Genomic DNA, 14,557 nt, shown 5'->3' with positions numbered 1-14,557 from the left:
CCCACCTATCATGCTCATTTAGTCTATGAGCTTTTCTGGTGGGCAGGCCGGTATATATTTTAAAGTTTTCCAAAGTTTTTCTAATTTTACTTCAATGTTAAAAATATATAATTTTAAAAACGTGATATAGGACGATATGTAAGTTCATCCTACTCATATTTAGGGCAGACAAGACATAATAAATCATACATTTTCTGTTAATGAACATATTAATATCCATCCTAATTTAGATAGTCATTGGGTTGTGTGAATACAAGTAGGTAAATCCAAATTGCTTATATAATTTGGAAGTGTGTAGAAAAATATGTAGATTAATATTATACGAGAATTTAATATTTATATCATTAAACTTGGTTCAAATCACACAAGGAGAAACTATCCACTGAGTAGTTCACAGTGGAGGTAGACTGCAAGCACTTTTAAACAAATTTTACATTATAAGGTGAGAGGTTTGAATATGAACTCAACACTTTGAGAACATGCTTGTATTAATCTCATATCTATTCATGCGAAAATATCTTGTGAAAGGAAAACAAATACACACACAAACATGCAACATGCACACAACTAATCTTTGAATGATTAAAGCATGCTCCCAATTTTTAAGTTAAATGAACATGCACACACCTATATGATTGTATATAAGTTTCATGTGAGAGTTTGGCAAAAGAGAGAAATGGAACAAAAGAAGTGGTGAAAATATATGAAAAAGGTATCAGAATGTACATATGAATAGAGAAATGGACAGAAAATGTTGCAAACATACATAGTTTGTCTTTCACATGAAACTAAGGACCATAATTATTGCATATTCAAAATAATTAATATACCAAAAATAGAGGAACAAGGAGGACAATAATCACCAAGGACCGACTTTGCTAGAATTACCCATGTTTTACAAAGAGATCATATACTTCTTGGCCAAAACCAAGATACATTAATGGCAGTTCATGAACTGTATTAATGCAATGGTCAGAGTGAGAAAGAAACACCAGAAAAACACCATCTGATCTTAAACTAATTCTAGTCTTAGAACTAATTACAACTGTAAAAGGAAGAGAGATAGAGAGAATGAAAATAAATCTCAAATGCTAGCTAGTGTTGAAGCTCAAGAAAATAACAAAAGGAGAGAATACAGTAAAGGGCATCCCAATGAGGGGAGAAAAAAAGATTCTCTGCTATATATACAGCAAAATGAAAGAAAAGCAATAAAACCAACTTTCAGCATGCCAAAACACTTTAGTTCAATTTAGAAACATGACCTTTACTCAATTTGTGATTTCGAAGGACCACAATGAAGAACCGAATCTATAAATTTGATGGGCTCTCTACATGTTTCTTCCTTTCGTCTTTAATGAGATCAACTGGACTTAAACAGGTTATAGTGTCCCTAGCAGGTTCAAGACCACCCTCGGGTGGGAAATGATCCTCTGTTGTAGTGTTTGCCGCATTGTTCTCAGGGATTGTTGATGATAATCCATTATTAGTCATCATACAGTAATAATGATCACTGTCAAATGATTCCATGCTATAATGAGGTCGCAAAACGGAGCTGGATAAGGGTTGCATAAGTTGCTTTCTCTCAGGAAATTCGCGCAATGATATTCGACAAACGGGACAAGTTGAATTCTGCTGCAGCCATATGCCTATGCAAGTCACATGGAATGAGTGTCCACAATAGGGGAGGATATGCAGTACATCTTCACCTTGGTACTCTGAGAGGCAGACTGAGCATCTGCACATACAACAAAATCGAATAATCGTAACCAGGAAATAATTATCTGAATGAGAAGTGTTCATTGATGATCATTTAGAAGCGAGACGGATAAAAGCACATAATAACAAAAATAAAGTGACTGATCGCTCATGACGTTTGCTTTAGTTCTACTTAAATCCATTCAGTCATTGAAGTTAAAGTAACCTCTCTTATCTTATAATTTTCATTGGTATGGAAGATTGTGTAAAGAAGGTATGTGTGTTGAAAAGAGTTCAAAGATTTTGTTCAAAGAAAAGTCATTACAGCAGAGGCAAGTAGATTTTCCTCTAAAAAGAAAAGACAAAATACCCCCCGACATGAATTATTCCTAACTCCTAAGACAGTTAGCAGTACCACACTATCAGTTCAGCAAAAGGAAGACGTGATTAAAGACCTGCTCCCATTAAAAAAATAGCAGAACTTCAAAAGACTGTGCTGATAAGCATCCCGGAAAATGATAGTGATAATACACCTGGAATAGGGAAACTGCTCATCATTGAGACACTCAGTTACACTAATCTTTTATTAGCCGAGTGACAAATTATTTCTCTACAAGCATTCTGAACTCATCAAACATGACAGCCTTTATTCATGCACTAAAATTTCTAAATTTCAATGTTTCTGTTTACCTTTAGCAACAAACAGAACAAGTTTGTCACAACTTGGAAAGTAAAACAGATCACTTTCAGCATGTTTGGTTGCAAGTCAAACAGGGATAATCATCCAAGTAAAAGTAAAGTGGTTTAGAAATGGACCAAATTGGTCCATGTTTAAGTAAATAAATAGAAACAGAATCTTTACTAAAACCGCCAAATACCAAATAGAGATTTGAACTTTTGAAGTATAGAAATCATTAGCAATGACAGTACAAAATTAAAAAGATCAAAGACAGTGAATTTTGATTTTTGATTAAAAATACCACAAGATGTCCATAAGTTAATCACAGTTACAAACTAAGGAAGTTAAAAGGTTAAAGTTCTGAAGCCTTTTAGAATGCCATGCAACTGGAAAAACACTACACATAGGATAGTCAACAACTAAACAAATGTGTAACCTTTCAAGAGAAGGACAAGAATATTCCCAATTTTCTGAGATGAATAAACACATCTATCAATAGAAAATAGGATTTTGTTTTAAGTATATCTGTTTGACTCAATGAGAATGGTGGATGTGGGTCATCACTCATCAGAAAGCAGTGTGTTAGAAGAAAAGGTATGGTGTGCAAGAATATTCACCAGATGTTAGTGTACATGACCAAAACAAATGTTTCTTTTACACTTATTGTTCTGTAAAGAACGGTACTATCCAAATCTTCACAACTTCAGAAGAAAAGTTTTACCAATAGTAAATATTGATGCCTCTGGTTTAAGGCTACAAAGCGATCTCTTTACATACATAAGAATATAATGTAGTATCCACATGCTTAATTGACTTCTGCCTATAATTTCAAGGTTTCAACTTTATAGTATACCAAAGCAAGAAATCGACGTACCAACATAAATCAAATATAATTACAGACTTTCTCAGATGAGATACATATTTTCCAGAACATGAGAGCCTATGTTGCCCGAATAATGCTACAGTACCAGTACCTGGTACAGATACGAGTATGAGATACCACATTTTTTGAAAATCTAAGGTACGGGCACGCAATATGATTATGTATAAATGATCAAAATTTGAAGTTTTGAACTAGCGGAGGAGGTGAGGATTTTAGGATGAGAGTTGAGACCCAAAACCAGCTCAGATTGGGAGACTAATAATGTTTTTAGCAAAGAAAATTATAATACTCCAACCGTATTTTACAATATTTTTTTACTACTCCCACCTCACTATTTCCACCGAGTCACTGACCATACGAAAATGATATTTTTTAATTTCATTAGCATAAAGAAGACAGGTTAGGAAAACAAAATTCAGAAGCACAGAAATCAGCTTACTGGGTATTTTCAGCATCAGAAAAAAACTTATCGCTGTACTTCTTTTTTGGAAATTTGGCTACAGCTGCACGTTCAAGACCATGGCAACCCCGTTCCATCTGATTGCATGAAATTTTCCAGGTTATAAGTAAAAGGCAAATAAATTGACGTGTTCAATGGGTTAGAACTACACCAAATTTTCACTGCACAGTGCATGAAGAACTAAAAACGGTAATGAGTTACATAGCAGCCCAACAGACAACAGCACAATTCTGAGCCGCGGAATAAAAAAAAACCAAAAGATTATTTTTTTCATGGATAGGCTATAGCCACTCCAAATCATCTATACTCATTAAATGTATAGTTGATATGCCCAATACAAATAAAATGACACATTCAATTGGAAAACACTAAAGTTTCAGTGCAACAGTGCATAAAAAACTGAAGAGTGTAATAATTTACATTACAACCAACAACATAATTCTAACCCGAACCAAAAAAATCACTTTTTCTTTTTCTTGGCACTCCAAATCATCTTATTCACACTCCTCATTGATCACTAGTAATCCTATAAACATTAAAATTCAAATCGCCCTTTTTCATTTCTTATTAGATGAAACATTAAAACACACTACTCATTAGTAATCCTATAAACATTAAAATTAGAATGACCATATATTCATTTCCTATAAAATGAACACTAAAACTCACTAGTAACACTATAAACATTAAAACTAAAACAATTTTTTTTTTCATTTCTTATAAAATGAACATTAAAGCACAACAAAACAAATTTTTTACCATGCTGAGATTGGATCTGGAAGCTACAGGGAAGGATCTCCTAGAAGCATTCAAGTGAACTCGAGCACATATAAGCCTTGTACATACAAAAACAATGAACAGGGTGCTGACAACAAACCCAATAACAGTCATAACCAAGTTAACCCCAGAAGAAATCATTGTCCAGAATTTTTTTCCAAAAGCACCCCTAAAAATTCAATTTTTACAAACGTAACCCCCAAATTCAAGAATGGATCAGAGAAAAGGAATGTGAAATTGAAGTGGGTTTGGGGAGGTGGAAACAAAGAACCATGTTTTTTTGTGTTTAGGTGTGGATGGGAAGTGAAGGAGAATGTTGGTATCAAGAATGTGAGAATAATTGGGAATTTTGTAATGTTAGAGTGAGTGAGAAAATGAAAACCCTAGAAATATAAGACATGGTGATTAAGGTGGTGAGAGAAGAGAGTGAGAGTGAGTAAGAGAAAGCTGCATTTTGAGTTGGATTAGAAGAAGAAAAGAATAAAGTGTGTCCTTTTTGATTTATTTTCAACGGGATTCATTATGATTTGGTGACTCAGCATTTTTAAGATCAAAAATCAAAATGTTGAAAGTCAATTGGATTGGTCAAATTCTTAATTAAGAATGTAATTAATTCTAGGATTAAATGATTTAAGAGTAAATTGTATAAGTTTGGCTTAATTACATTTATCATATTTAAAATATTACATCTTTTGTGTAGAGGTACTTAGTTTAATAATACATATTTCATGTAGTGCAATATTTGTAAAAAAAAAATGAATAATTTATATAATTACATTTAGTATGATTTACCTATAATTAATTATGGATTTTATTATTGTGGATAAGAAGTCTTAAGAATAGATTGATTATAATTTCTCATGTTTGACTTATTTAATATTTTTTAATTAATTTTTTAATTCATGTAATTATTTATCACTTATTAAGAAATATTATATTAGGAAAAATCATAACAAATATCATCTAAATCAATGCAATTAATAATTTTCTTAATGTGTGCTCTTTTCAATAAAAGTAGGTAATATCTTGTATTAAAAATAGATATTTATGTTACGTTTGTTTGCTTCTATGTAAACACAAATTATTATTAAAGGGGATGAAAGGAATTGTGTTCTCTCCTCATAGGAAGGAACCGCCTCCCCTACCAGCAAAATGACCACATGTGATGTTAGATAATTCCAACTATGTGTATGATTGTGTATCATTTAAAGTTAAAATATGAGACTAAAAACAATTACCACCTCTAGAGTGAAATGAGACTTGATTATGGAGAATCTCATGGGTGTTGTATAGGAAGAAGGGAATTTGGCAGCCCTTTGTGTCTCTTGATGAATCTCTTTTGGGGAGGTATGTGTTTCATGGAAAGATGTACAATAAGTATCAAAAATACCTAATTTTTATATATTTTTATGACACTTATCTCATACAAACTTTAAAAAATCAACTTAATTCAACACTTTTTAGATGAATTTTTTCGTAGTTGATATATATATTTTTGTACACATCCTTTTCATTTCTTTATGTAAAGTTTGTAGAAGAAAAAAAGAGAAGAAAAAGAGAAGAGAAAAATCAAGCCAAGATGTATCCACATAGGCCAAAGTGATGTACACATGGAATGCTTAGGCTTAGCATGGAATGCTAGGTGCTTAACCTTAAGTATGGCTCAACAACATGAACTTGCTCACTAAGCAGTCTGGCGTGGACCAAAGGCATACCTAGCGTGACATGTCCACCAACTTGGCATGGTCAGACATAAGCATGGTACAAGCCAAGTGCTCAATGAGTAGCTTAGCATGGCACTATAACCGCCCATCATGGAACCAAACACCTGGTGAGATTGGACAAGCACCTAGCCAACTCAACATCAAGCACCAACTTGGCCAAGTCAACCTGCTCAAGCAAACAGCTCAGCGGTGCCATAGGCGCCTAACGGTTTGCACCCAACAAGTTGGACAAGTTGACTTAGCCATCAAGCAAGGCTTACCTCATGCATGACCTCACTTCACATGGTCTCCATCAGCTTTTCAGAGATAGCCCACCATAGTTGGTCCAAGTAGCCCACCATAGCTTGGGTGAGTCAGCCCCAAGCAACTTACTAAGCTACTTGACCAAGTGATCAAACTCATGTTGAAGGGTTTGGTCAGCAGCTTGGCGTGTGAAAACCCAGGCTAGTGGTGTGTAGGAGCCAATAAATAGAAGGCACTTCAATGCATTCATACATTCATTCTTCACTTCTCTTCTTCACACAAACTCTTCTCTCAAATTCTCTCATTTTGTAAACACTTGGGGCCACGGTTCCAAGCCTTTTAGGTACCTAATTTCTTGTAGTTCTTCTTAGAATTCAAGAGGAGAAGGGAGTTGGCAAATGAGATACAAAAGTTGATTTTGTAATCTCATTTGGATCCAAAAGCATCTCATCCTTGGATAGATGCATAATGCTCCTACATATTGATTTGGATTATGATGTAATGTTATTTATTTACTTCATTTGTATAATCTTCTGATTTCTACTTATTCAAGTTATTACTTTTAATTAATTTTTATTATTTAAGAAGTTCCTAATGCGGTTTTAGCTTGATCACCTAAAATTTGATTTAAAGATCCAAAACATGCTTCTTCTTAAAGTGTTGACAAGTGAACCAAAAAGTATAACATATACCTTAGTTCACTTGTCATATCACATCATTTATTTTAAGCAACTTGTATTCAAGGCTAAATAATGTTAACGAAACCTAAAGTAGGGTGTGACAACCTAGTCCGATGAGTGGCAGTTAATTATTGTTTAGTGTATTATACAAGGTTTGAAAATCATCTTTACTATTCCAAGACATTGGGTGAAAGATTTATACATGGTGTATGAAATTAACCAAAGTATAACATATAACGTGCATAAAGTTTTAAAAATCATTTAAGTTAAGAAATAATTTCATCATTCAAACCAAAACTTATTTACCCTAAATTTTTTGTAAATATTAGTTTACATTTCATTGTCATTTTATGCAACAACATAAACCAAAACTATTAAAAGTTGTTAATCATTATTTTTGCTATAATATGCTTATATGATCATTTCTATTAGGTAATTCCTTGTGGTTTGACACAGTGGCAGATCTTGATTAAAAATTCAGAGGGGACAACAATATTTAATTATAATTTACGATTAAAATTAATTTAGTAATAATAAAATATAAAAAACATATATAATTATTTCGAAGTTTCAAAATAACATATTAATTATCAATAACATCAATTAACAACTAAAAATGTTAAAGAAAAATGTACATTCATTTAAAGTATTGTTCTTCGTTCTTTTAAAGACTTAAACTCATCAATGATTGAATGAGATGTAAATGTTTCAGCTATTTCTTTTTCAATGTAAATCACCATGTTGTCTACAAGAAATTCATCTTCCATCTTACTGCGTAATCTTGTTTTGATTATCTTCATTGCTGAAAATGATCTTTCTGTAGTAGCTGTAGAAACCGGAAGAGTTAAGATAAGACGGATAACTCGATCAAGTAAGTAATATGCATCCACCTTCCCTGTTTTTGTCAAAGTTGCACTTAATTCAGAGATGGTTGAGATGTTCTTCAAATCTGAATGACTAACAGCATCAAGAATAAAATGTTGAAGTTGATATCTCAAGTTAATCTTTTCATGCTCATTGAAATCCATAGGATAAAATTTTTGCACAAGAATACATATATTATCAATATTAAATGTTTTATAAACATCCTTAAGATCCAAACTAGTGCTCAGAGTTAAAAGCTTCATTGTTTACTCACTGAACCTGTGATTCAACTATTGTAATTGTTTGTCAATATAATGATGCTCAAATATTTTGCGATCCTTTTGATGACGAGCACGCCCTTCACATGCTATATAAGCGTTATTAAAATCAGGAATATAAATGTCATGTTGCTCACAAAATAATGTAACATTTTTCAATAAACTTTGCCAACCACCATCTCTCAACTTCTGAATCAGTTCTTTTGTAGTACGAACTAGCTGCATGACATTAACTATATCTTGGGACTTTAGCTGCAAAGCTTGACAAAGGCAATCTGTGATCCTCATAATCTCTTTCATCATGTGTAAAATCAATATGAACTCAATTGAAGTCATAATATTATAAGCAACATCTGTATCTACACGTTTAAGAGAACTTTATCCGTTATCTATAATTTTGAGAAGGACCACACAAGTTGCATTATGCATATTTATCAAGCTACAAATTGAAGAAAAATGTGAGCTCCAACGAGTATCTCCAACCCGTTTCAAAGTGCCAATCTGATTTTCTCCTTTACCAGTTATAAGTTCGTCAATCTCTAGCAAATGTTCTAACTCAGCTGATTTGACAGCTTGTAACTCATCATGACGCTTACTAGAGGAACACATAACATTGACAATAAAAGTCAATTTTCAGAAAAACTCATGGACAACTATAACTTCTCTTGATGCAACAACCAAAGCAAGTTGTAATCTATGTGCAAAGCAACACACATAATAAGCATAAGAACAATCTTTGAGAAACAACGCTTGTAATCCATTCTATTCCCCTCTCATATTAATTGTACCCTCATACCCTTGGCCACGAATGTTTGAAACATCAAGATTATGTTGAGAAAGAACACCACATATTGTTTTTTAAAAGTGATAGATGTAGTGTCCTTGACATGCACAATATCAAAAAATCGTTCTTGTATGCAACCATTTTTATCTACAAACCTCAAAACAATAGCCATTTGTTCGATAGAGCTCTTAAGATGTAGCCGATTTTGTTTGATTTGATCAGAACTTTGCACATTGAAGATATTACAAATATGCCTAGATTGGTTCAACAAATCAAAACAAGCTTTTATTGCATTATTGTGAGGCGAGCCACCAAGGTGAATAAAAAATGCACAATTCTTCCCAACATTGACTTTTCCCCCCGCTCTAAATCCTTTTCTAGTAAAGACATAAGTTCCAGCCTGTGCACTTGGTTTATTACTGAACAAATAGCAAGGTAAACAATAAGCAGCATCATTCACTATAGAGTACTCTAACCATGAAGGAAACATTTTGAGCCATGTGGATTGAAATCGTCTTGGATTTTTATCTTTATTTAATGGATAATCTTCAACATCACATGGATATGGTCCCCAATTTAGATAAGTTCTCTGAATTTCATCTCTTTGATTCACTGGATACTCCCAAATTTGAGGTTATTTTCCAGGATCACGTTCTAAAGAATTAATATCATATTCACCTATTGATACCTTTTGAACCTTTGAAGGTTGCTGATCTGGTTGAACTACTTGACCAAATGAAATTTTTTGTTGGGGTAAAGATATCAAAGCTATATCATATTCATTATCTTTATCAAAAGGTTTCCTTTTAAAATAAGAATCAATTTTTTTATGCTTAGACATTGTACATTTTTAGATAATTTCATTAACCTGAAATTAATCATATAATGAATCATTAGAAAATCAAATTATTAGAGAATCTGAGCGTGGCTATAAAAAACACTGTGTTTGTCATAACAAAAATTCTAAACGTATCAACAATGTCAATAATTATACCCCAATATGGAGTAATGATACTGCAAAATTAATCATCAATTGAGGAAATAAGAATATAACATAAAGAAAGTATTGGTGAAAAAACGCACCTGCAAATTATTGTTGTTATGGACTGTTCCTGTACAGCTTGTGCTATAGCGTGAATAGTGATGAATATTAAGTAGGATAATGAGATGTTGGCTCTATATTGTGTTGTTGTGTGAATACTGAATACAATAATGATAAAAGTGATAATGTGTGGCTTTTGTGTGCCTCTTATGTGCCGTCCAAAATTAGAAATTAGGATTTAATTTAAATACCCAAGTTTAGGTCAAACATATTTTAATAATATTATTATTATTCTATTTATTTTGTAAATTTCAGGGGGGCAGTTGCCCCCACTTGTCCTTGAGAACTTCCGCCATTGGTTTGACATAACCCTATACTTACTGCAATTAAATCTTGAAAGAGATGCATGTGTAACATAGTAAAGTGTTATCAATAAATTTTACTTGTTAAAAACAAAGTCTATTCACAAAAGTGCAAATCAATTCATGATTTGTAACTTGGTGAATGGAAACAACATAAAAAATATACAATTTAATCAATGAATTATTACTTAACAATAAAAGAGTGATGAATTAATAAATTTAACCGCTATCATTCACTTTTTGTTATTTATTTTCCGCTACTAAATTTATTTTTTGTCATTTACATTGCGCAACTAACTACTAATTCTTTATTTTGTTTATTTACATTCAGTCATTTAATTTTCCACATCTAACAATTTATTTATTACTTTATTCTTTTATTCTTCGTAAGAAATGATACAATTTATTATGAGACCAACCCTTCATATGAAGTGGTACGGTTAAATATTAACTTTACTATCTTATTATTTGATACCAACATTTCATAAGAAATGGTATGGTTAACTTAATAAAAAAATATCGACCTTTTATGATATAGTTAAATAAAACCCGAAAGAGAGTAATTAAATAAATTCGCCACTCAATAAAATTTTCATCACTCCGATCTGAAACAACTTGCAATCGAAATTAAGCCTTTCAACGATGCACTAGTAGTCACAATGGTGGGAAAACCATTACCTACAATGTTTTGAAGGACAAAATGAAAAGAATATGAAGACTACAAGGAAGCTTCGAAATGGTGGGTGTGAATCACGAGTTCTACTATGTTTATTTTGATTAAGCAGCATGTAGAGAAAAAATCATTGGTGGGGTACTTGGATGGTTTTTTATCATCATTTGATGGTGGCACAATGGACACTACACTACATTTGGTTTAGGAGAGAAAGTGGGAGGAAAGAAAGTAGAAGGAAAGAAAAATAGTAGAAAATGAGATAATAATTTTATTGTTTGGTATGATTGAAAATGAAAGAAAAGTAAGAGGAAAAAAAATATAATGTATATACAATGACATAAATGCCCTAATTAGTTTTATATAAAAAAATTATGTAGCATGTCTAGTATTTAAAAACTAAATTTCGTTATTTCAAATTACATAAATAGTTTTTTTGTGATAATATTAATTAATATTTTTTAGCTAACAATGTAAATTATAAAGTTCAATACAATCATTTTTGTTTATAAAATTCAATGAAAATCATTAATATCTTATATTTCTTCTCACTAAAGTATCTAAAGAAATTATAACTCGTATTTGATAACTACTTTTATATTTTTAATCATTTCACTTTCGCACATTTGCATTTTGTATTTATAATTTATTTATTATTTGTCAGTTTATATATAATTTTAAGAAATTATGACTTTTTCACTATATTTTTATTGAGTATGTACAATTACTATTTGTTTGTGAACTCATAGGTAATGAAATTAAAATTAAGTAAATTAATATCACATATAAATGAATATAAACAAAGAAATTCACTACATTATGTTTATTTTCACCTAGAATATAGTTCTTTCAATTCATTCACGTTGTAAGGATAAATTTGTAATTTTCTATAGATTTCTTTCCTTTACCCATTTTCTATCCAAAGTAGGGGAAAAAGTTTTTTGGTGGGCCCATGTATATTTTTTCTTTCCCTCCTATTTTATGTTTGAACCAAATGATGGAAAATAGTATTTTCCGCTCATTTTCTTTCCACTCCTTTTCTTTCATCTCCTTTTCTATAGAGCCAAGCATAACCTAAAGTGCTTAAGTGGTACACACGATTGCGTGTATTAGATTTCCAAGAATAAACGTGGTTTTCATTTCTGATTGCATGACCTTTCTAGTTATGCCTTTTCATTGCCCCAAAGACACTTAGTGGGGGACAAGACATTTCATGATTTCTTAGAACATGCATTTAGTTTATGATGGCTGTCCATTGTGACCATTTTAATTCCTAAAAAAATTATTTATCAATTTAGTCCCCCAAAGTTTTTCTCTTTAACCCATGCTAGTCCTATATCTATTTGTCTGTGTCATTCTTAACAAACTTGTTGACATGTCATGTTAACTTTCCACATGACATTTATTTATTTTCTGACGTGGATTTTTCGAATATACAAGTAAAATGATTTTACTTTAGAAAAAGAATATATGCATTTTTCCTTCCTTTTCACCGGGTTTTTAAAACATTCATTTCAGTCCATGCGCACTATATTAGTTTTTCTGTCATCTTCTCTCTAGCAAGACGCCTCCACGACCATCCACTTCCACCAAGACACCATGACATACTTAAATCTTAAGTTATAAAATCATTTGTACATTATTATAAACTCATCGATTTGTTCAATTTCATCTCCAATAATCTCAATCATAAAATTTACTTTGCAAACCTAAATCCCAAAATCCTCTACCCTTAATGCAAAGAATAATATGAATCTTCACCGTTAATATTTATTTTCTAACGTGGATTATTCGAATATACAAGTAAAATGATGCACTTTAGAGAAAGAATATAAGCATTCTTCCTTCCTTTTTCACCGGGTTTTTAAAACATTCATTTCAGTCCATGCGCACCATATTAGTGTTTCTTTCATCTTCTCTCCAGCAGGACGCCTCCACAACCATCCACTTCCACTAAGACACCATGTCATACTTAAATCTTAAGTTATAAAATCATTCTTACACTATTTTAAACTCATCGATTTGCTCAATTTCATGTCCAATAACCTCAATCCTAAAATTTCCTTTGCAAACCCTAAATCCCAAAATCGTCTACCCTTAATGCAAAGAATAATATGAATCTTCACCCTTAATGCTCAATTTCATCTCCAATAACCTCAATCCTAAAATTTCCTTTGCAAACCCTAAATCCCAAAATCCTCTACCCTTAATGCAAAGAATAATATGAATCTTCACCCTTAATGCTCAATTTCCTCTCCAATAACCTCAATCCTAAAATTTCCTTTGCAAACCCTAAATCCTCTACCCTTATTGCAAAGAATAATATGAATCTTCACCCTATAAATACATATGAAAATTGCAGAAGTTTAACCCTAACATGTATTGTATTTTAAGATTAATAGGTTGTGTTTATCATGTTGTATTTTAAGACCAATGAGCTTTTTATGCAAATAGATGTATAAAGTTCATGCATGTTGTTTGTGTAAATTTCATGTGCACATTACTTATGTGAAGTTCCAAATTAGTGACTTATTCATCATTGTGATTTTTGAGACAAAGCATAACTGCTATAAGAGACAATTGAATACTTAAAATCACTTTATTTCAACTTTACGTACTATTGGTATACAATTACATCCTTACACCAATTTACATATACAAAACCTTTCAATATACATATATTCTATTGGTTTGAGCATTTTATCAAATATATTGTGAGCAACCAATATAGATCAACTTAGAGACAAAGACTTATGTTAAAAGAAAGAGACATACTTTATATTATGAATATTTTACTTTAATAAAGTGATTAAACTTAAGGAAAACATAAAAAAAATATCTATTACGTCATATGTGTACTAATAATAATCAATCCTATTAGCAAGAAAGCTTATAAAGTTATAATGAATGTATTTTTAGATTGATATTATAAGTTGTAAGATTATGTTTTTGTATTACAACTAGTAGGATACCTATGCATTCGTATGGGTGGTAATGTATTTTGCAAAAAATTAATTAAAAAATAACTGCTTAATATGTTAATAAAAATATTATGAAAGGTTATCTCATAAAAGATGATTATTTCTTTGTATTTTATTGTTGATGTGAATTGTTAATAAAAATGTTATGAAGGGTTAACTCATTTTGTTAGAAAAAAGAAGTATTTATTTCGCGTAAAGTCACTAACATAATATATAGTGCAAGTTAATCATGCATTTTGAAAATTTTAGCATAACAATAAAAATATATTAAGACTTTCTTTTCTATTCCTCGATCAATTTTCCTTGTAGCATAGTGTCACACATAGCCTTTTTGAATTTTTTTAGATTGCATTGGCTTAGAATGACTTTTCTTTATAGCCTTTTTTCAAAGGAGCTTACTATCATAAACAGATCATCTCAAGAGCAGGTGGGGGC

At 31.4% G+C, this 14,557-nt stretch overlaps 1 protein-coding gene across 1 annotated transcript; it reads right to left on the bottom strand.

The window, feature by feature from the left end:
• Positions 1 to 893: 893 nt before the first annotated feature.
• On the bottom strand, positions 894 to 4,966 carry LOC109340085 (E3 ubiquitin-protein ligase ATL59-like). The gene is made up of 3 exons (XM_019577657.1): positions 4,477 to 4,966; positions 3,697 to 3,794; positions 894 to 1,735 (listed from the first exon to the last, which is right to left on the bottom strand). The coding sequence occupies exons 1-3, from the start codon at positions 4,633 to 4,635 to the stop codon at positions 1,309 to 1,311; spliced, it is 684 nt and encodes a 227-aa protein (XP_019433202.1). The 5' UTR covers positions 4,636 to 4,966; the 3' UTR covers positions 894 to 1,308.
• Between the last annotated feature and the right edge of the window lie 9,591 nt (positions 4,967 to 14,557).

Source organism: Lupinus angustifolius, unplaced genomic scaffold (assembly GCF_001865875.1).
Source record: "Lupinus angustifolius cultivar Tanjil unplaced genomic scaffold, LupAngTanjil_v1.0 Scaffold_134_32, whole genome shotgun sequence".
NCBI lineage: Eukaryota > Viridiplantae > Streptophyta > Magnoliopsida > Fabales > Fabaceae > Lupinus > Lupinus angustifolius.
The sequence above is the reverse complement of the archived record's forward strand: the minus strand, read 5'-3'. Positions and strand labels throughout refer to the sequence as shown.